The following is a 22,435-nucleotide window of genomic DNA, read 5'->3' on the forward strand; positions in this document are numbered from 1 at the left end:
GGAAGACGAGACAAATATATGAAAATAGGATGCACTGGTATGGTTGCCATATGCAAAGATCCTACTGTTTTACCTTTCTAGCTTCTAGGAAACACGGTTAACTAGATATTCCCACCTGCCCTCACAGAAGACAACAGACAAAATATTAGCATTTGGCCTTCTTTTTCACTGTTGTTGTTACTTCTCATTCTACCAGCCTAAGCCAAATCTTCAGTTTCTTCCTATCATCTCTTCTTCACTTCAATTTTTTCTTTAAAGCCCAAATTGTCTTTAAAATTCACATTTACTCACCTTGACTTTGGGCAAAAATAAATGAATACAGCTCTGCATCTTCAAACTCTTAAGAGGCAGTGGGGAAGGATGGAAAGTACAGTACTGGTACCAAAACCATGTTTTGGTCCTAATTAGATGTGTCCTTGTGGGAAATCATTAGCCAGTCTATGCCTCAGTTTCTGCTTCCATAACATGAGGGTGTACCTTCCACATCAATGGTCCATTGTTGCTCACTGATGGAGTGGGGCAAGGTGAGCCTGAAGAAGTAAGGAGAGAGAAGACTATGTAGGGATTGTGGGCTACATTTAAGAAGCTGCTGGAGAATTTTTAACCTTGAATGAGTCAAAAATACAGGCTGGGAAGGCGGGAGCTCAGCCACTACTGGTGAGGAGCTACAGGAATTACAAATGCAACAGACAGCCTAACAGCAGCTCTGGAGGAAAGGTGAGATATAGAGATGGTACAGGGTGCTGAGCAGGATTATGGACAGAAATTTGTGAGAAACTAGACCTGTTAGAAGAGCAGCAGCAGCAGTAGTGGGAACAATGGACTATGTGTTCTTCGAAGCACAAAAGTTAACTTCAGGTGAAGTTGAGTAAGTTACTTTTATAACTCTTACCTAATCTCAAAATAAAGTTAAAAAAAAAAAAAAGCTCTAATTCACAGCATATACAATAGTCAACTTTGAGTTCAAAGTGGATCAAAGGCCTAAATGTAAGAGCTAAATCTATATAACTCTTAGAAGAAAACATAGTAATAAATCTTCACAACCTTGAATTAGGCAATGGTTTCTTAGATATGACACCAAAATCACAAACAACAAAACGAAACATAAATAAATTGGATATCATCAAAATTTAAAACCTTGTTTCAACAACAACAAAAACCCCAAGGTGATAGTGGTATTAGGAGGTGAAACCTTTGGGAGGTGATCAGGTCGTGAGGGCAGAGCCCTCATGATTGGGATTAGTGCTCTTACAAAAGAGACCCAAGAACTAGCTCTCCACCATGCAAAGACACTGCCAAAAGGTGCCATCTATGCATCAGAAAAAGTACCCTCACCAAACCCCACATCAGCCAGTACCTTGATCTTGGACTTCCGAGCCTCCAGAGCTATGAGAAATAAACACATTGTTTATAAGCTGCCCAGTTTGTGATATTTTGTAAGAAGACTGAACAGGCTAAAACACAATATAACTAATAAGGGTCTGGTATATAAAATACATAAAGAACTCCTACAATATAACAATAAGACGACAAATAACCCAATTTTAAAATGGGCACAAATGTGAATAGACACTTCTCCAAAAAATAAAAATGAAAATGGCCAATAAGCACATGAAAAAACACTGTTTAGCATTAGTTACTAGGGAAATGCAAATAAAATCACAATAAGACACGGCTATACCCACTAGGACACCTGTAATCAAAAGGACAGACAATAACAAGAGTCGGCAAAGATGCAGAGAAATTGGAACCCTCATGTACCAGTAGTGGAAAACAGTTTGGCAGTTTCTCAAGAAGTTACAATATAGAGTTACAGTATAGCCCTGCAATTTCAATGCTAGGTATATATCCAAGAAAAGTGAAAACACATGTTCACACAAAAACTGGTACACAAATTTTCATAGTAGCAATATTCATAACAGCCAAAAAGTAAAAACAAGCCTGGACAACATAGTGAGACTCTGTCTCCTCAAAAAAGTTAAAAATTAGCCAGGCCACAGTGGCTCACACTTGTAATCCCAGCACTTTGGGAGGCTAAGGCAGGCGGATTATGAGGTCAGGAAATTGAGACTACCCTGGCTAACACAGTGAAACCCATCTCTACTAAAAATATAAAAATTAGCCAGGCGTGGTGGTGGGTGCCTGTAGTCCCAGCTACTCGGGAGGCTGAGGCAGGAGAATGGCGTGAACCCGGGAGGCAGAGCTTGCAGTGAGCCGAGATCGCGCCACTGCACTCCAGCCTGGGCGACAGAGCGAGACTCCATCTAAAAAAAAAAAAAATTAGCCAGGCATGGTGGCAGGCACTTGTAGTCCCAGCTACTCAGAAGGCTGAGGCAGGAGGGTTGCTTGAGCCCAGGCAGTCAATGCCACAGTGAACTATGATCATGCTATTATGCTCCAGCCTGGGCAATAGAGCAAAACCCATGATTCATTAAATCATGAATAAACAAGATGTGATATATCCATACAAAGGTATATTATTCAACCATAAAGAGGAATAAAGTATATATACATACTACGACATGGACAAACGTATATGATTCCACTCCCATGAAAAGCATACTGACAGAAGCTTATTAGGGGCTGCCAGGCGCCAGGGAAAAAGGGGAATGGGTATGCGTTTTTCGGGGGTGAAGAAAAATGTCCTGCAATTAGATAGTGGTGTTAGTTGCACATCTTGTGAAAAACTCAAAACCAATGAATTATACACTTTAAAAGTGTGAATTTTATATGTGAATACCTGAATTTTTAAAAACGGAAACGTAGACACAATAATTCAAACCTTAAAAAGGCATAAAATCATAATTATAGTCTCTCTCCCATTGAGCTTGAGGTTTTCTTCCTTCAATAACCATTGCTAAACAATTTCCTATGTATCTTTCAAAGAAAAATTATGTATGTACTTTTCCTTAACATAAATTATATTCTGCGGGAGGCTGAGGCAGGAGAATTGCTTGAACCCAGGAGGCGGAGGTTTTGGTGAGCCAAGATTGCGCCATTGCACTCCAGCCTGGGCAACAAGAGTGAGACTCCATCTCCAAAAAAAAAAAAAAAAAAAAAAAAAAAATTACATTCTGTTCTGTTCTCACTGCTTTACACACTGCTTTTTTCCTTAAGATCTTGAAGATCATAATATTTCAGTACATAATATATTCATTAATTCTAAAGATGCTTTGAACTTTCCTGCTTCTTCCCTTGCTCACACTTAGGAACTGATTCACCATTTATCTGCCTATTAAATTCCATCCAGCAGGGGAAATAAGTGATTCCTATTGCCTCTTTTTGTAATTTCTGTAATTTTTCCTCAATAAATATTGTGTATAATTTTTTAATTATATAAGCTGAAATTTTAAATTACGCAGCCCTAAAGGTTCAAATCAATTTTCACCTTCCACCAGAAAATTTCACTTACTCTCTGGACCACTGACTATATAGTTTGTTTTGTTTTGTTTTGTTTTTGAGATAGAGTCTGGCTTTGTCACCTAGGCTGGAGAGCAGTGACACGATCTCAGCTTATTGCAACCTCCGCCTCCCAAGTTCAAGCGATTCTCCTGCCTCAGCCACTCAAGTAACTAGGATTCCAAGTGTGCACCACCCCACCCGGCTAATTTTTTTGTATTTTTAGTAGAGACGGAGTTTCGTCATGTTGACCAGGCTGGTCTCGGACTCCTGAACTCAAGTAATCCACCCACCTCAGCCTCCCAAAGTGCTGGGCCTATAGGCATGAGCCAGCACACCTGGCCAACTTGTCTCTTTAGTTAAATTCTGGAGAGCAAGGATTCTTATGTCTTTATCTACTGATTAACATAACAGAAACCTTTGTGCATGTTAGGTGCTTATTATGGCCTATGCAAACAGTCCCAGTGCTCCTACTATAATAGGTACCAACAAAAATTTAGTGATGCTACCCTCATACTGATCCTATATTACTTATAAAGGACTCTAAGCTTAGGCAGTAATTCACTAAATGAGTAATACAGATAGAATTGAAATAAGCTAGACCAAAAGAGTACCTATTTCATTATTTCAGAAAAACTCAATAATTACAATTGCCAACTTTATCAAGTGTTTTCCTTGTGCCAGGCACTGTGTTGTATCAATCAATCCTCACAATACACTAGAAATGAGAACTATTAAAATTATCATCTCACTTCATCTGCCCATGGTTGTAAACTGCTTTCAGTCAGAATACCTACATTCAGGAAATCTAACTTTATGTCATTGACATAGGTCACACTGGTCTGAGTTCAGTTATTCTTTCGTCCAAACAGAAGCAAGTGTCTACTGTGCATTTCACAGGATCGTAAAGCATTTTGCCAACTAAAAGATCACAAAAATGCTAAAAGCAGTTCATACAACTCACAAAATAGCCCTAGGTACTATTATTACATTTAGTATTAGCATGTAAACAGGAACACTTTGAGAAATGAGGTAAACTACTACTACCAAGAATTTAAGAATTTTAGTTCAAGCTACCACTGGCATTTCACGTCTTCTTTGCTTCAGTTTCCCCTAAATAGTAAACAAAAGTAGCTTAATTTTGTACCCAGGATAACACAGTATAGTGGGGGGAAATTAGGCTTTAGAATCAAAAGGACCGGGGTTCAAATCCTGGCTTACTAAGCAAGTGATATGGGGCAAGTTACCTCTTTTAAGTTTCAGTTCCCTTATTTAAAAAGAGTTTAGGCCGAGACGGGCGGATCACGAGGTCGGGAGATCGAGACCATCCTGGTTAACACGGTGAAACCCCGTCTCTACTAAAAAATACAAAAAACTAGCCGGGCGAGGTGGCGGGCGCCTGTAGTCCCAGCTACTCGGGAGGCTGAGGCAGGAGAATGGCGTGAACCCGGGAGGCGGAGCTTGCAGTGAGCTGAGATCCGGCCACTGCACTCCAGCCTGGGTGACAGAGCGAGACTCCGTCTCAAAAAAATAAATAAATAAATAAAAAATAAAAATAAAAAGAGTTTAGCTGGGCACGGTGGCTCATGCCTATAATCTCAGCACTTTGGGAGGCGGAGGGGGGGATCACGAGGTTAGGAGTTTAAGACCAGCCTGGCCAAGATGGTAAAACCCCATTTCTACTAAAAATACAAAAATTAGCCGGGCGTGGTGGTGGGCACCTGTAATCCCAGCTACTCAGGAGGCTGAGGTAGAGAATTACTTGAACCCAGGAGGCAGAGGTTGCAGTGAGCCAAGATTGTGCCATTGCACTCCAGCCTGGGTGACAGGGTAAGACTCCATCTCAAAAAAGAGTTTATGGGCCAGGCACGGTGGCTCACGCCTGTAATTCCAGCACTTTGTGAGGCTGAGGTGGGCAGATCATGAGGTCAGGAGTTTGAGACCAGCCTGACCAATATGATGAAACCCTGCCTCTACTAAAAATACAAAAACTAGCTGGGTGCGGTGCCACGTGCCTGTAATCCCAGCTATTCAGGAGGTTGAGGCAGGAGAATTGCTGGAACTCGGGAGACAGAGGTTGCAGTGAGCTGAGATTGCGCCACTGCACTCTAGCCTGGGTGACAAAGCAAGATTCTGTTTCAAAAAAAAAAGTCTAAAGCCGGGCATGGTGGCTCATGCCTATAATACTAGCACTTTGGGAGACTAAGGCACGTGGACTGTCGGAGGCTGAGGCAGGCAGATCACTTGAGGCCAGGAGTTCAAGACCAGTCTGGGCAACACAGCAAAACCCTGTCTCTACAAAAAAACAAAAAATAAAAAAGTAGCCCGGCTGTAGTCCAGCTACTTGACAGGCTGAGGTAAGAGAACTGCTTGAGCCTGGGAGGTCCAGGCTGTAGTGCACTGTAGCCTGGTGACAGAGCATGATCCTGTCGCAAACAAATAAATAAAATCTATATATTACTTAATAATTAGAGTGACGGAAAGGAATAAATGAGGCTAAGTAAAATGGCTCACGCCTGGGATCTCAACACTGGGAGGTGGAGGCAGGAGGATCCCTTGAGCCCAGGAGTTCAAGATCACACTGGGTGACACAAAAATAAAACAATTTATTTGGGCATGGTGGCATACACCTGGAGTACCAGTTACTTGTGAAACTGAGGTGGGAGGATCCCTTGAACCCAAAAGTTCAAGACTGCAGTGAGTCATGATCACACACCACTGCACTCCGGCCTGGGCAACAAAGTGAGACACTGTCTCAAAAAATAAAAAAAGAAAGAAAGAAATGAGATATACAAATAAAGTTTCTCTTTAAAGTAAATTTTCTGTTTAAAGTCATAGAACAATCAAAGAAACAACGGGGCCCATAGTTTTGCATCTTCTGTGCGAATCCACAACCTTCAAAGCCTGTCAACCACAACAGAGCCTGAAGTTGCTGAGCCCCTGATGTGTGCCAGGCACTGTGCTTAGCGCCTCGCACACTTGATTTAACTCTTATGGGAACTCTGTGAAGTTGGTTCCTGTTTATACCAGAGGAGATGAAGCATACAGAGTGAGTGACTTCATCAAAATAATACATCTAGTAAGTACTCAAACCAGGATGCCAGCCCTGGTCTGACTTTACAATTCACTTTACTACTTTAGCCTACCTCCCACAAGTCAACTAATCAAAGCATCTCAAGCCAGAGAGTGTAAAACTGCAACTGTCAAACTTTTTGTTTCCAACATCCCTTTATACTCTTAAAATGTACTGAGGCTCCCAAAGAACTCCTGTTGGTATTTCGTTTCATTTTTTGAGACAGAGTTTCATTCTTGTTGCCTAGGCTGGAGTGCAATGGCACAGTCTCAGCTCACTGCAACCTCCACCTCCCTGGTTCAAGTGATTCTCCTGCCTCAGCCTCCCCAGTAGCTGGGATTACATGTATGCGCCATCACACCCAGCTAATTTTTTTTTGGTATTTTTAGTACAGATGGGTTTCACCATGTTGGCCAAGCTAGTCATGAACTCCTGACCTCAGGAGATCCACCCGCCTCGGCCTCCTAAAGAGCTGGGATTACAGGCGTGAGCCACCATGTCCGGCCTAGAACTCTTGTTTATATGGGTTACATCTATCAACACTCACCATTGTAGAAACTAAAAGTGATCATTTAAAAAAACTGTTATTTTAAAATAATAACCTATACTCATTAACATATTCAATTTTCATGAAAAGTAACTATATTCAGGTTGAGTATTCCTTATCCAAAATGCTTGGTGGGATCAGAAGTGTTTTGGATTTCAGATCTTTTCAGATTCTAGAATATTTGAATTATACTTACTCAGCTGGACATCCCAAATCCAACAACCTGAAATCCAAAATGCTCCAATGAGCATTTCCTTTAAGTATCACATCAGTACTCAGAAAGTTTCAGGTTTTGGAGCGTTTCAGATTTTGAATGTTTAGGAAAAAAACCACCTATATTCCTAAATAAAACAAAAACTTTACTGAGAAGATGGCATCGTTTACACGTTTGCAAATATCTTTAATGTCTGATTTAATAGAAATAACTAGATTCTCATATCTGCTTCGACGTTCATTCTTTTTTTAAAAAATTTGTTTTTCTTTAATGTTTGCTCTTGGCAGAATCATTCTATGTTCATTCTATTACAATATGTCGTTCTGGTTGAAGAACATGAAGAAAAGCCACACATAGTTTGAAAACATCCTGGCCGGGCGCAGTGGCTCACGCCTGTAATCCCAGCACTTTGGGAGGCCGAGGCGGGTGGATCACGAGGTCAGGAGTTTGAGACCAGCCTGACCAACATGGTGAAACCCCGTCTCTACTAAAAATATAAAAATTAGCCAGGCGTGGTGGCACGCACCTGTAATCCCAGCTACTCAAGAGGCTGAGGCAGGAGAATTGCTTGAATCTGGGAGGCGGAGTTGCAGTGAGCCGAGATTGGGCCACTGCAGTCCAGCCTGAGCAACAGAGCGAGACTCTGTCTAGAAAAGAAAAGAAAAGAGAAAAGAAAAGAGAAGAGAAGAGAAGAGAGAAAAGAAAAGAAAACATCCTACAAATCTCCTGAAATGGTCTCAGAGATGCCCAGAAGTCCTCAGACCACATTTTGACAACAGCTGGTTTACAAGAAAAACAGAAAAGCATATGTAAAGAGAAAATTCAAAAACATACTCCAAACATGCCTACATATAATGATCATCTGGAACTGATTCTGATTAAGCAGATGGGTGAGCCCCAGAATCCTCATACGTAATAAATGCTCCAGATGATTCTTATAAGAAAAACAAAATAACTCAAATAGAATCCCAATGATACAAAACTAGCTTAAATTTACCAAGATACAAATGTTTAGCCTTATTTTCAATAAGCATTAACAGATATTTCCATATCCCAGGTAAAACAGAACATAATCCTTTATTTCAAACTTACATAATGGTGTAGAATTTTTAGGCACATATACCCTTGGCTCTCAACGAGCTCAAAGTTACTAAAGTTTATAGCCTAAAACCCAAGCTTAAGAAATATTTCAAAATAAATATTTGATTACATAAGATTATAACTGCTCTCAGGTAAGGCAGTAAATGCTTGTTGCCTTCCAATACCACTCCTCCTTCTCCTTTTATTAATATAGGCATACCTTGTTTTATTGTGCATCATTTTATTGTGCTTTGCAGTTACTAGTTTCTACAAATTACAGGTTTGTGGCAAGCCTACATTAAGCAAGTTTATCAGCATCATTTCTCCAACAACGTGTTCACTTTGTGTCTCTGTGTTACATTTTGGTAATTCTCACAATATTTCAACCTTTTTTGTTACTATTGTATCTGTTACAGTGGTCTGTGATAAGTTATCTTTGATGTTACTATTGTAATTGTTTTGGGGCACCACAAACCATGCCCATATAAGATGGCAAATTTAATCAATAAATACATATATTCTCACAGTTCCACTGACCAGCCATTACCCCATCTCTCTCCCTCTCCTCAGGCCTCCCTATTCCGTAAGATACAACAATATTGCAATTGGGGCAATGAATAACTCTATAATGGCCTCTAAGTGTTCAAGTAAAAGGATGAGTCACACATCTCTCACTTTAAATCAAAAGCTAGAAACGATTTAAGTTTAATGAGGTAGGCATGTCAAAAGCTGAGATAGGCCAAAAGCTAGGCCTCTTGGACCAAAGAGCCAACTTATGAATGCAAAGGAAAAGTTCTTTTTTTCTTTCTTTTTTTTATGCAACAGGATCTCACCATGTTGCCCAGTCTGGTTTCGAACTCCTGGGCTCAAGGAATCCTACTGCCTCAGCCTCCCAAAATGATGAGATTAAAGGCCTGAGCCACCACACCCAGCCAAAGGAAAAGTTCTTGAAGGAAATTAAAAGTGCTACTCCAGTGAACACATGAATAAGAAAGTGAAACAGCCTTACTGCTGATGTGGAGAAAGTCTGAGTGGTCTGGATAGAAGAGCAAACCAGCTACAACATTCCCTAAGCCAGAAGCCTAATTCAGAACAAGAGCCTAACTCTTTTCAATTCTGTTTTTCAATTCTGTTACGGCTGAGAGAGGTGAGGAATCTGCAGAAGAAAAGTTGGAAGCTAGCCAAAGTTGGTTCATGAGGTTTAAGGAAAGAAGCTGTCTCCATAACATAAAAGTGCAAGGTGAAGCCGCAAGGACTGATAGAGAGCTGCAGCAAGTCATCCAGAAAATCTAAGAGAAATGATGAAGGTGGCTACACTAAATAACAGATTTTCATTGTAGATGAAACAGCCTTCTATTGGAAGACTATGCCCTCTAAGACTTTCATAGCTAGAGAAAAGTGAGTATCTGGCTTCAAAGTTTCAAAGGACAGGCTGACAGCCAGGTGCAGTGGCTCACGCCTGTAATGCTAGCACTTTAGGAGGTGGAGGCAGGAGGATCCCTTGAAGCCAGGAATTTGAGACCAGTCTGGACAACAAAGCAAGACCCCATCTCCACAAAAAATTTAAAAATTAGTCTGGTGCATAAGCATACGCCTGCAGTATCAGCTACCGGGGAAGGTGAGACAGAAGGATCACCTGCGCCGGGAGTTCGAGGCTTCAGTAAGCCATGATTGCATCACTGCACTCCAGCCTGGGTGACAGAGTAAGACCATCTCAAAAAAAAAAAGAAGAAAGAAAAGAAAAGAAAAGAACGTCTGCTTTGTAAAATCATATTTATGAAGAGTTTTTTGTTTTTTGGCTTTTTTTTTTTTTGAGACAAAGTCTTGCTCTGTTGCCCAGGCAGGAGTACAATCTCAGTTCACTGCAACCTCTGTCTCCCAGGTTCAAGTGATTCTCCTGCCTCAGTCTCCCGAGTAGCTGGGATTACAGGAATGTGCCACCAAGCTGGCTAATTTTTGTATTTTTTAAGTAGAGACATGTTGGCTACAGTGGTCTTGAAGTCCTGACTTCAAGCGATCCACCCGCCTCAGCCTCCCAAAGTGCTGGTATCACAGGCATGAGCCACCGTACTTGGCTTATGAAGAGTCTAATAATCTCAAAAACTGTTTATGAGAATATTTATGAATAAAAGCAGACTCTCAGTAGACATGTTTAGGAGACTGCCGCCCAGACTATGCTTTGGAAGTGTCCCTCCTATTGCAGGGGTGAGCCTAAGTGACTTCTACTGCTACCGAAACCTTGTCTCCTAACCACAAGTGAACAAAATGGGACACCTGTCCCATGCTGAGCCAATCAGCTACTCCAGTATTAAGCTTCAGCCTCATTCCAGAAAAAGAGTTTGGCTAAAATCAGTACCATGGAAACCCAAAGTCAAGCAGAGTAATGGGGGAGCAGAAACTGAGGCCACTGCAGCATAAACCAGCTTCAGCATGGAGAATGGAAAAGACATGCAAAGAGCAAAGACGAAAAAAAAAAAAAAAAAAAAAAACACAGCTCCAGAGACAAAGGCAAAAGCCTGGGGCTTTCCAAATCCCACAAGTTCATCCCTGCTTCCCACACACTTGGATTCCAAAAGACTGCCTGGAATCCTTATAATCACTGTCCCTTTACTTAACTTTATTTGAGGTTTCTGTTCCTAACAATCAAATTAATCCTTGACAGATACAAAATTATATAAAGAAAAAAAGCATTAACAAAAATGCCAAATATTAATAGCAGTTGCCTCTTAGTAGAATTAAGAGTGATATTTTCTAGTGTTTATAATTTATTGTCTTTTTTTTTTTTTTTTTTTTTTTGAGACAAAGTCTCACTCTATTGCCAGGCAGGAGTGCAGCGGTGCAATCTCATTGCAACCTCCGCCTCCCAGGTTCAAGCGATTCTCCTGCCTCAGCCTCCTAAGTAGCTGGGACTACAGGCATATGCCACTACGCCCAGCTGATTTTTGTATTTTTAGTAGAGACGGTGTTTCACCATGTTGGCCAGGGTGGTCTCGATCTCTTGACCTCGCGATCTGCCTGCCTTGGCCTCCCAAAGTGCTGGGATTACAGGCGTGAGCCGCCACGCCTGGCCTAATGTTTATAATTTCTTTACTTGCCAAGTTTTCAGCAATGAGTATGTTATTATTTACTCAGAAAAAAAAAAAAAAAAACTTGAATAAATAAGGTAATTCTGTATTCAGATAATTAAGGCTTTACTAAATATTGGTAATTTCAAAGCTAAAAGTGAGGTACAGTATATCAAACCCAGGAGGTTTCAAAACTTGTTCCAGAGGACACTTTGATTCTGTAGTAATGCCTCCACAGCCACTTCAGGTGAAAAGCAGCTCAGCACACCCACTGCAGTCAACACCTTGTTCAGTTACTTTCTAGCTCAAAGACCTCCTTAACCCCCTTCACTTAGGACAGGGCCTTAAAAGACATTTTATGCAAGGTGAAACACTCCCCCTTCCATTCAGAGCTTTAGCCAACTGTATCAGAATGGGAACCTGCCCCAAACCAGGCCAGATTATCTTCCTCTGGCTTTGGAAGAGAGTTAAAGATTCACTTTTTTCACTGAGGTGGCTAAAAACGTTAACTTCTCATCTTAAAGATCAGAGAAGGACTGGGCCTGGTGGCTCACACCTATAATCCCAGTACTTTGGAAGGCAGAGGCAGCAGGATAATTTGAGGCCAGAAGTTTGAGACCAGCCTGGGCAAAATAGCAAGACCTCGTCTCCACAAAAAAATTTAAAAATAGCCGGGTGTAGCGGTGCATGTCTGTAGTCCTAGATACTCAGGAGGATCCCTCGAGTTTAGGAGTTTGAGGCTGTAGTGAGTTATGATCATGCCACTGCACTCCAGTCTGAGCCAGACCATGTCTCTAAGGAAAAAAAAAAAAAAAAAAGCCAGGCACGGTGGCTCACACCTGTAATCCCAGCACTTTGGGAGGCTGAGGCAGGGTTGTCACCGAAGTCAGGAGTTCAAGACCAGCCTGGCCAACATGGTGAAATCCTGTCTCTACTAAAAAATATATATATATATATACAAAAATTAACTGGGTGTGGTGGCATGCGCCTGTAGTCCCAGCTACTTGGGAGGCTGAGGCAGGAGAATCACTTGAACCTGGAAGGTGGAGGTTGCAGTGAGCCGAAATTACGCCACTGCACTCCAGGCTGGGGGACAAAGTTAGACTCTGCCTTAAAAAAAAAAAGAATCAGAGAAGAGGAAGAAGGCAGTTTGCAGAGAGCATGAAATATAAGCAAGATCTGCACACACAAAAAAGAGCAAAACCAAGAGGATTCCCTGATTCTGAACTCTAGCCATTTTCTGAAGCCCCACTATGTTTATGTCTTAAATCGCTGGAAACAGGTATTTAAGCTCTGTGTCCTTACAGTAAGTTCCCCTTTACTGCTTGAGGTAGCTTAAATTAGTTTCTGTTGTAGACAAAGATACACACACACGCCCCATTTCAACAAGATTAGTCATTAAGGTTCCAGATTAGATATCTATTTACACAGGGAACAAAGTTCCCTACTAAAAAAAGGTATCGATTCTAGTACCTCAATTTCATTTTACAAGTGAGAAAACTGAGGCCCCACTTCCCAAAACAAAAGTCAGGGGTTCTCTTCACTTAAAAAGGAAATTTCAGGCCACGCGCGGTGGCTCAAGCCTGTAATCCCAGCACTTTGGGAGGCCGAGACGGGCGGATCACGAGGTCAGGAGATCGAGACCATCCTGGCTAACCCGATGAAACCCCGTCTCTACTAAAAAAATGCAAAAAACTAGCCGGGCGAGGTGGCGGGCACCTGTAATCCCAGCTACTCAGGAGGCTGAGGCAGGAGAATGGCGTGAACCTGGGAGGCGGAGCTTGCAGTGAGCTGAGATCCGGCCACTGCACTCCAGCCTGGGCAACAGAGTGAGACACTTGTCTCAAAAAAAAAAAAAAAAAGTAAATTTCAGCCAGGTGTGGTGGCTCACACCTGTAATTCCAGCACTTTGGAGGCCGAGACAGGCAGATCACCTGAGGTCAGGAGTTCAAGACCAGCCTGGCCAATATGGTGAAACTCTGTCTCTACAAAAATATAAAACTGGCCGGGCGCGGTGGCTCAAGCCTGTAATCCCAGCACTTTGGGAGGCCGAGACGGGTGGATCACGAGGTCAGGAGATCAAGACCATCCTGGCTAACACGGTAAAACCCCGTCTCTACTAAAAAATACAAAAAACTAGCCGCACGAGGTGGCGGGCGCCTGTAGTCCCAGCTACTCGGGAGGCTGAGGCAGGAGAATGGCGTGAACCCGGGAGGCGGAGCTTGCAGTGAGCCAAGATCTGGCCACTGCACTCCAGCCTGGGCGACAGAGCAAGACTTTGTCTCAAAAATAAATAAATAAATTAAATAAATAAAACTTAGCCAGGCATGATGGCAGGTTCCCGTAAACCCAGTTACTCAGGAGGCGGAGGCAAGAGAGTCATTTCAACACGGGACGCAGAGGTTGCAGTAAGCCAAGATTGTGCCATTGCCCTCCAGCCTGGGTGACAGGGTGAGACTCCACCTCAAAAAAAAAAAAAAAAAAGATGTAGGCCGGGCGCGGTGGCTCAAGCCTGTAATCCCAGCACTTTGGGAGGCCGAGACGGGCGGATCACAAGGTCAGGAGATCGAGACCATACTGGCTAACATGGTGAAACCCCGTCTCTACTAAAAATACAAAAAAACTAGCCGGGCGAGGTGGCGGGCGCCTGTAGTCCCAGCTACTCAGGAGGCTGAGGCAGGAGAATGGCGTAAACCCGGGAGGCGGAGCTTGCAGTGAGCTGAGATCCGGCCACTGCACTCCAGCCTGGGCGACAGAGCGAGACTCCGTCTCAAAAAAAAAAAAAAAAAAAAAAGGAAATTTCTAGAAAATCAATGCTTCTCAAATGAAGCCTTAAATACATCTTACTGTGTCCCAGGAACTGCTCCAAATGCTTTACAAACATTAAATTACCTAATCCTCACAACAATGCCATGATATAGGTATTGTTATCCTGTTATAAAGAAGAATGTGAGACTCAAACAAGCTAAGTAACTTGCCCAAAGTCACCTGGATTCTAACCTAGGCAGCCCAGCTTTACAGTCTGGGTTTTGTTAGGGGTTTTTTGGGGGACAGTGTCTCGATCTGTCACCCAGGCTTGAGTGCAGTGGCACGAATATGGCTCACTGCAGCCTCGACCTTCCTTTATTAGAGAATCTTCCCCACCCTCATCCTACACCTTCTAAAACCAGTGATGCTTAATGTGGGGACAATGGAACAGAAGGTCCATGGATAAACCCAGACAGTCCATGGAACCACATACATGATTTCGTTTACTCAGCCTTTTCCTAGTGGAAAGTTCACAATGTTTGTATTTTTAAAAGATCCAGGAAGCAAAAGGTTAAGAACTCCTGACCTAAAAAAACTCTATACAGTGGCATACATTATGGAAAATGAAATTCAAAATAAGTCCTTTAATAATTCACATTTTTGCAGCACTGTTTTCTATCTGGTCAAAAATATTCATAAAGAATGTCCCAAATAATAAGAATCCAAAAGGATCTCCTTTAGCTATTTAAAAACACAACTACAACAACCCATTCTTAAGCTTTCTGGTTAAATTTCTTGCTGTACATATAACTTCAGGTTAACATGACAAGGTGAATAATAAATGGCTTATAAATCTTTTATTCAAAATCTTTGGGAACTGTTTTTCTTACTTTAATAGGATAGAAGAATTGCTCACATATTCACCCATTCTATCAAAAGTATTTACAGAATGCCACTAGGTGCCAGGGACTGCATTTGGCCTTATCAGCTACTATGATTAATTCTTGGTTCTCTAAATTGTTGCCTCAATCTACAAATATAGGTTAGAGCACACCCTATTTGTATGCTCCGCAACTAACATAATGCTTGGTTCTTAGTGGAAACTTAATGTTGAACTGTGTTATACTAAAACACCCAGAAGGCAGGCCGAATACGAAAGCAGTGGCTTGGCATTAAGAAAAACCACCCCTAGCCAGTTTTCTTAGTCAACCAGGCCACTACAGTAAGAATGAGATAGAAATCTGTCACCAATACCAAAAACAAAAACATCTAAACAAACGCCCTTCTGATAACGATTTTCTTGGACACATGAAAACAAGCAATTCCTTATGCTAAAAAGACCTTAAACGAAGTCAAGAATAGATGTTTCTAAAGTCTTTCGATAAGGGGCCATAAATAAGAATGGAAAAGTTGACTGATTCACAAGCAAATGATTTTCCCTATATTCATCTTGACATTAGTTTCACACCAACTGTTCCAGAGGCAATATTTTAAAAATAACAGAAATGAAGCCCGGCACGATGGCTCACGCCTGTAACCCCAGCACTTTGGGAGGTCGAGGGGGGCAGACCAACTGAGTCAGGAGTTCGAGACCAGCCTGACCAAAATGGAGAAACCCTGTCTCTACCAAAAATACAAAATTAGCTGGGTGTGGTGGCGCATGCCTCTAATCCCAGCTACTCGGGAGGCTGAGGCGGGAGAATCGCCTGAACCCGGGATTCAGAGGTCGTGGTGAGCCGAGATCGCGCCATTGCACTCCAGCCTGGGCAACAACAGCAAAACCCCGTCTCAAAAAACCAACCAACCAACCAGAAATGAGGCACAAAAGGAGGAACGGGAGAAAATGTATGCTGAGATAAGTATTTCGGCTCAGGCTGAGGGAAAAGCTCTATGAATTACTACAAATGACCAAAACAACCTGAGCCTTAAAAATTGGTTGTGCAAGTTCCGCTATTAAGAGTTCATCATTAGTTATGGAGCATTGTTCTTGAAAAAGTACCAAACATCCTGCCTGCAGGCTTCCTCGGGTGGGTGCTACTAACCCTTTTAGTTAGTTCTGTGGCTCTGGGTTTAAAAGAAAGAAAGAAATAACAGGATGAACATCAACAAGTATTTAAGAAGGGCCTAAGAGAGAACTTTTCACCCCTAGCCGCAGCCCAAGATCCTCCCACGGGAAGTGCCGTAGGACTGCAGCCCGAAAGAGCGCCTGAGGGGAAACTGGCCACGCCCGGATGCGCGGCGGATGGGGTCCAGGCCGGCCAGCCCGCGGGCGCTTGGCTTTGCGGCAGCCGCCCAGGCGCAGGGGCGGAGCGCGGAGACAGGGCGGGGCCGGGCCTCACCTCCACGGCCTGGCCCAGCTCCAGGTCGAAGCCCACCACACACACGCAGTGCAGCCAGGCGGAGAAGCCGTCCCAGCGCAGCAGGCCCCGGCCACGGCCATCGTCCTCTTCATCGTCCTCTGGCGCGCCTCCCGCCGCCAGAAGGGCCGGCGCCTCGCGCTCTACGGCCCCTGCCACTGCCTCGTCCAACGGCCTTCGAGAGCCGGGCCCCAAGCCCGCAGGGCCCCTCAAAGCCATCCGCGGCCCCCTGGCCGTTCGCGCCGCCTCCACCGCGGACCGCGCCGCAGAGCGCGCTTGCCTCCGCGCAGGCGCAGACGCCGCTGCCGCAGCCGCTGGGGACAGACTCAGTCCGGGCGGGGCTGCGACTCACGTGACCCTGGGAGCGCGGCTCTGCGCAGATCCTCCCGGGCCGGACCGGACGTGGGGACGTCACGCCGCCGCTTGTCTCGGATTGTGAAGCCGGCCCTGACCTTGTCTGAAACGTCTTTGGGACTGAAGCAGTTGTTTATGAATCTTTGTCAACCTCGTTCGCAGTCAACGACCAGGGAATAAATTATTCGTGGAATGACACTGTTCATAATTATTATAAGGTATTAAATTATGAAAGCGTAGGCTGGGCGCGGTGGCTCACGCGCCCACTTTGGGAGGCCGATGCAGGCGGATCATCAGATCAGGAGTTCAAGACCAGCCTGACCAACATGGTGAAACCCCGTCTCTACTAAAAATGCAAAAAAATTAGCCAGGCTTGGTAGCGCGCTCCTGAAATCCCAGCTACTCAGGAGGCTGAGGCAGGAGAATCGCTTGAACCCGGGAGGCAGAGGTTGCGGTGAGCCAAGATTGCGCCACTGTATTCCAGCCAGGGCGACAAAGCGAGATTCCATCTCAAAAATAAAAAATATGAAAGCGTAATGGTAACGGTGGCTAACATTGAATGCTTACTTTGTGCCAGTTGATATGCCAAGTACAAATGCGAATATTTACAAATATTACCTTATTGAATCTTCACATAATCGCAAATAAGTAGACAGTATTTGCTTATTTTTACAGATAAGGAAATGGAGAGTCTGGAAGTTACATGACTAGCCAAACAAGTATGACAACTCCGATACCTTCTTGCGATTCACTCAGTTTGCTGACTCAGATATCTGTGCATTCACTGACCTGTTTCTTCTGCAGCAACGCCTCCCTACCCCGCCACCTCCACCTTTCTTGGTTTGGCTGTGACTCACTCAACACACATCCCCAGACCTTTCTGGAACTCCAGGTTGGGCAGATTGGCCTCCACAGCAACCTGTGGATCTCTGAGCACTGGGGCAAGGGCCTGGTCTCAAGCAGCTTCATATTCGGAGATCAGTTTTTACTGATTATGGGGCCAGCCAAGATACTAACTAGTATTTATTCAGCACCTACTATGTTAAGTATAAATAGCATAGTAAAAGTAGGAAGCACACAATAATACCTCAACAGAAAAATGAGTAAACCAGCGAGGTGTCACACCTATAATCCCAGCTTCTTGGGAAGCTGAGGCCAGCTAAGGCCAAGGAGGATATCTTGAGCAGGAGTTCTAGGCTGCAGTGCGCTATGATCATGCCTGCAAACAGGCATTGCACTCCGGCCTGGGCAACATAGCGTGACTGCGTCTCTAAAAAACAACGCAAAACAAAAAACACTGCAGAACTTAAGCATTTTGCTGCACTGCCCAGTCAAATCCATTACACTTGACAAATACTGCCCTCTTAACATTCTTAGAATTCATTTTTTGGAGCAAGTGTTAGTGTCCCTGTTTTCAAGGAGGTGGTCCAGGTATGCACACACATCAGTAGTGATGTTTGCTGGAGACTTCCTTTAGACAAAAATGAACTTAGGGACAGCACTTAAGTTAGAGGTCACGTCTTTGACCAAGGTAGCCTGCCATCCTACTCCAGAGAACGCTGTGGTTAAAAGAGGAAAAACTGTATTCTGCGATCAAGTAAGGCTCTAAACCCAGTATTAGGAAAGAACAGTAGCCTTTTGTATTAGAAAGAACACTGGCCTGGAAGTCAAAAGTTCTGGATTCTAGTGCCAGCTCCACCCACGATCATGGTAGGGCAGGCTGCTCCAAAACCCAGTTTCTGCTCAATGGGAATGATGATTACTAACTCACCTCACTGACTGTTGGAAAAAGTTAAGCTATCCTAATGTACCCATTTTACCAGATGCTACTTAATTATTAATGATCGCAAAACACCAGTTGTGGCCAAGCACAGTGGGTCACACCTATAATCCCAGCACGTTGGGAGGCTGAGGCAGTAGAATAGCTTGAGTCCAGGAGTTTGAGACCAGCCTGGGCAACATAGGGAGGCCCTGTCTCTTAAAAAAATTAAAAATTAGCCGGGCATGGTGGCACACACCTCTAGTTCCAGCTACTTGAGAGGCTGAGGTGGGAGGATCACTGGAACCCAGAAGGTGAAGGCTGCAATGAGCCATTACTGTGCCACTCTACTCCATCCTGGGCAACACACCAAGACCCTGTGTCAAAAACCAAAACCAAAAAAGAACACTAGTTGTTCCACAGGGCTAGTTCTTTCGTGCATAGACACAAACTACGATTCTGTGAAATGTCGCTTTATAATATTGGGTTAAGGATAATCTTGTCAAAATACAGTACCCTGAAAAAAACATATTAGGAGGGCCAGAAGTTTCCAGAGAATGAAAGCACACCAAAGCTCTAGAGAATTTTAAAAGTAAAAAACTTGTTTGGGGAGAAAAAAAAAAAACACTACTTAAATCTTTATGCACAGAAACAGAATAACCACCAGGGAAAACAAAGCACCTTTGGCTTTATTTCCCTCTACCTTCATAACTTTGACATTCTGCCTTACAGTCTATTTTCACACAGTTTCTGTTGTTACTAGGAGCTGAGGAACAAGATACTGACACCTTCTTATGGTTCATCAAAAGAACCTTTGACTCTGAAAGGATCTTGGATAGGATCATCTCTCCAAACTTCCTATTCATGGATCTTCTGACATTCAGTTAGCCAGCCTCTTTTCTAACACTCTCTATTAAAGTTAAGTCACTAGCCTGTAATCCCAGCATTTTGGGAGGCCAAGGCTGGTGGATCACCTGAGGTCAGGAGCTCCAGACCAGCCTGGCCAACATGGTGAAATCCTGTCTTTAGTAAAAATACAAAAATTAGCCAGTTGTGGTGGTGCACACCTTTAATCCCAGCTACTTGGGAGGCTGAGGTGGGAGGAACCCTTGATTTGGGGAGGCAGAGGTGACCGTGAGCTGAGATCACACCACTGCACTCCAGCCTGTGTGACAGAGGGAGACTCCGTCTCAATAAATAAATAAGTAGCCGGGCGCAGTGGCTCATGCCTGTAATCCCAGCATTTTGGGAGGCCAAGGCAGGCGGATCATGAGGTCAGGAGATTGAGACCATGGTGAAACCCTGTCTCTACTAAAATTACAAAAAAAATTAGCAGGCGCGGTGGCAGGCACCTGTAGTCCCAGCTACTTGGGAGGCTGAGGCAAGAGAACGGCTTGAACCCGGGAGGGGGAGCTTACAGTGAGCCGAGATGGCACCACTGCACTCCAGCCTGGGTGGCAGAGTGAGATTCCGTCTCAAGATAAGATAAAATAAAATAAAATAAAATAAAAAAATATACCTGGCGCAGTTGCTCACGCCTGTAATCCCAGCACTTCAGGAGGCCGAGGTGGGCAGATCATTTAAGGTCAGGAGCTTGAGACCAGCCTGGCCATCGTGGTGAGACCCTGTCTCTACTAAAAATACAAAAAATTAGCCAGGCCTGTTGGCGTGCTCCTGTAATCCTAGCTACTTGGGAGGCTAAAGTGGGAGAATCGCTTGAACCCGGGAGGTGGAGGTTGCAGTGAGCCAAGATAGCGCTACTGCACTTCAGCCTGGGTGACAAGAGCAAGACTCCATCTCAAAAATAATAAATAAAAAGTTAAGTAACTACTTTCAGAGCTGCTATTTTTTGGGTGTTCATAAGGGCTAGAAAGTTCTTCCCTTTATGGAGACAAAATCAGCCACTTTGTAATACATACCCATTGGTCTAAGTTGTGCTTGCTGAGATGACATAGAAGAGTCCCACTCTTCTACATGATAACCCTGTGAACATTTGAAAATAGTTATCCCACACCCACATGCCTTCCAGTTTTCAGGGTAACTACCCCAATCCTCCAACTGTTCCTCAAAAGATGTAGTTTCTAGGCCATTCATCATCCTGTTGCCCAATTTGGGCATACTCCAACTTGTCAACATCACTCTTATAGCGTGGGAGGAAACACCATCCTCCAGGTGTGATCTTACCACTGCAGAATGTACTCTAGGACTATTACTTTTCTTGTCCCAGCCACCAGGCTTCTTTTAACACCAGTTCATATCACATTTACTTGTTTTGGCAGCCAGGTCACATCACTGGCTCAGGTTGCATTTACTGTCAACTAAAGCCCTGGATCTCTTTTCATGTGAGGAGCACTTAAGTCAGGGTAGACCGCATTAGCCAAGAGCATGACTAGATTCATGGCTCTGCTGCTCTTCTAATGTTACCAAGAACACTGAACACAGGATTAAAAACATTCCAGACTTCTCTACTCACCCTTAACCAAACTCCGGGCATTTCAGTAGTTTTAACAGAAGAAAGAAAAAATAAAAGGCTGAGCATTAGACAATGGTGTGAATTGTGAAATGCAGTGTCAGGTCTCTGGGTTTAGTTTTACCAAAAGGACCCACAGGGGGTCCAGATGTCCTAGATATTTACCCAGATGGGCAGCCAGGGGACTTCCCTCTTGCACTTAAGGTAAATGCTGCCAGGGCTGCTGGGACATAACTATACTTGCGGTGGTGAAAAAACTACATGGAGATATACACAGAGGCCCCATACCAGTGTGTTATCAATAGAGAACTGAGTTTACTGCTGTACTTCTCTGGAAGACAAAAATGCTCAAATACAGATTTTGAAGGGAGGATCCAGCCAAAGAAGACTATAAAATGCACGATCAGGGCCAGATGCCGTGGCTCACGCCTGTAATCCCAGTACTTTGGGAGGCCAAGGCAGGCGGATCACTTGAGGTCAGGAGTTCGAGACCAGCCTGGCCAACATGGTGAAACCCTATCTCTACTAAAAATATAAAAATTAGCTGGGCATAGTGGCATCCTCCTGTAATCCCAGCTGCTCAGGAGGCTGAGGCAGGAGAATCACTTGAACCTGGAAGGCAGAGGTTGCAGTAAGCCAAGATTTCACCACTACACTCCAGCCTGGGCAACAGAGCAAGACTCCATCTAAATAAAATAAAATAAAAAATAAAATGCACTAACAGGTTTTCCCAAACAGTGTTTGTGACAGCTTTAAAAAATGGTGGTCGGGTGTGGTGGTGGCTCAGACCTCTAATCCCAGCACTTTGGGAGGCCAAGGCAAGAGGATTCATGACAACACACACCTGTAGTCCTAGCTACGTAGGAGGCTGAGGCTGGAGGATCACATGAGCCCAGGAGGTCAAGGCAGCAGTGAGCTGTGATTGTACCACTGCACAGCCTGGGCAACAGAGTGAGATTCTGTCCCCCCAGCCCTTCAAAATAATAATAATAATAATAATAATAATAATAATAAATAAAAACAGGAAAGAAAAGAAAAAATAATGAAGAGCCTTTTTTGTTTATTTTTGTTTTTACATTCTTAATATTTATACAGTGCCTGACATGTGGCAGGCACTCAGTAAATATTTAATTAATTAATTAATGCACTTTATTTTATATTTTTTGAGTAGGAGTCTCCCTCCGTCGCCCAGGCTGGAGTGCAGTAGCGCGATCTCGGCTCACTGCAAGCTCTGCCTCCCAGGTTCACGTTATTCTCCTGCCTCAGCCTCCTGAGTAGCTGGGACTACAGGCACCTGCCACCATGCCTGGCTAATTTTTTGTATTTTTAGTAGAGATGGGGTTTCATCAGGTTATCCAGGATGGTCTCA

General features: G+C 43.7%; 1 protein-coding gene across 14 annotated transcripts in view; it reads right to left on the bottom strand.

Annotated features, from left to right (window-relative positions):
* The window catches only part of DENND6A (DENN domain containing 6A), an 85,181-nt gene extending 68,412 nt beyond the window's left edge, over nucleotides 1–16,769 (bottom strand). For 9 of the 14 annotated variants that reach the window (XM_074032554.1, XM_074032556.1, XM_015446100.4 and 6 more), the window contains exon 1: nucleotides 16,466–16,769. In XM_074032554.1, coding sequence (XP_073888655.1) covers nucleotides 16,466–16,702 — 237 coding nt within the window. In that variant the 5' untranslated portion in view covers nucleotides 16,703–16,769. Of the gene's footprint in view, nucleotides 1–291; nucleotides 531–1,357; nucleotides 1,387–16,465 lie in introns of all 14 variants that reach the window. The other 5 variants (XM_074032559.1, XM_074032558.1, XM_074032560.1 and 2 more) reach the window with 2 other exon arrangements.
* Nucleotides 16,770–22,435: the final 5,666 nt, after the last annotated feature.

The sequence above is a fragment of the Macaca fascicularis genome, chromosome 2 (assembly GCF_037993035.2).
Source record: "Macaca fascicularis isolate 582-1 chromosome 2, T2T-MFA8v1.1".
NCBI classification, from domain to species: domain Eukaryota; kingdom Metazoa; phylum Chordata; class Mammalia; order Primates; family Cercopithecidae; genus Macaca; species Macaca fascicularis.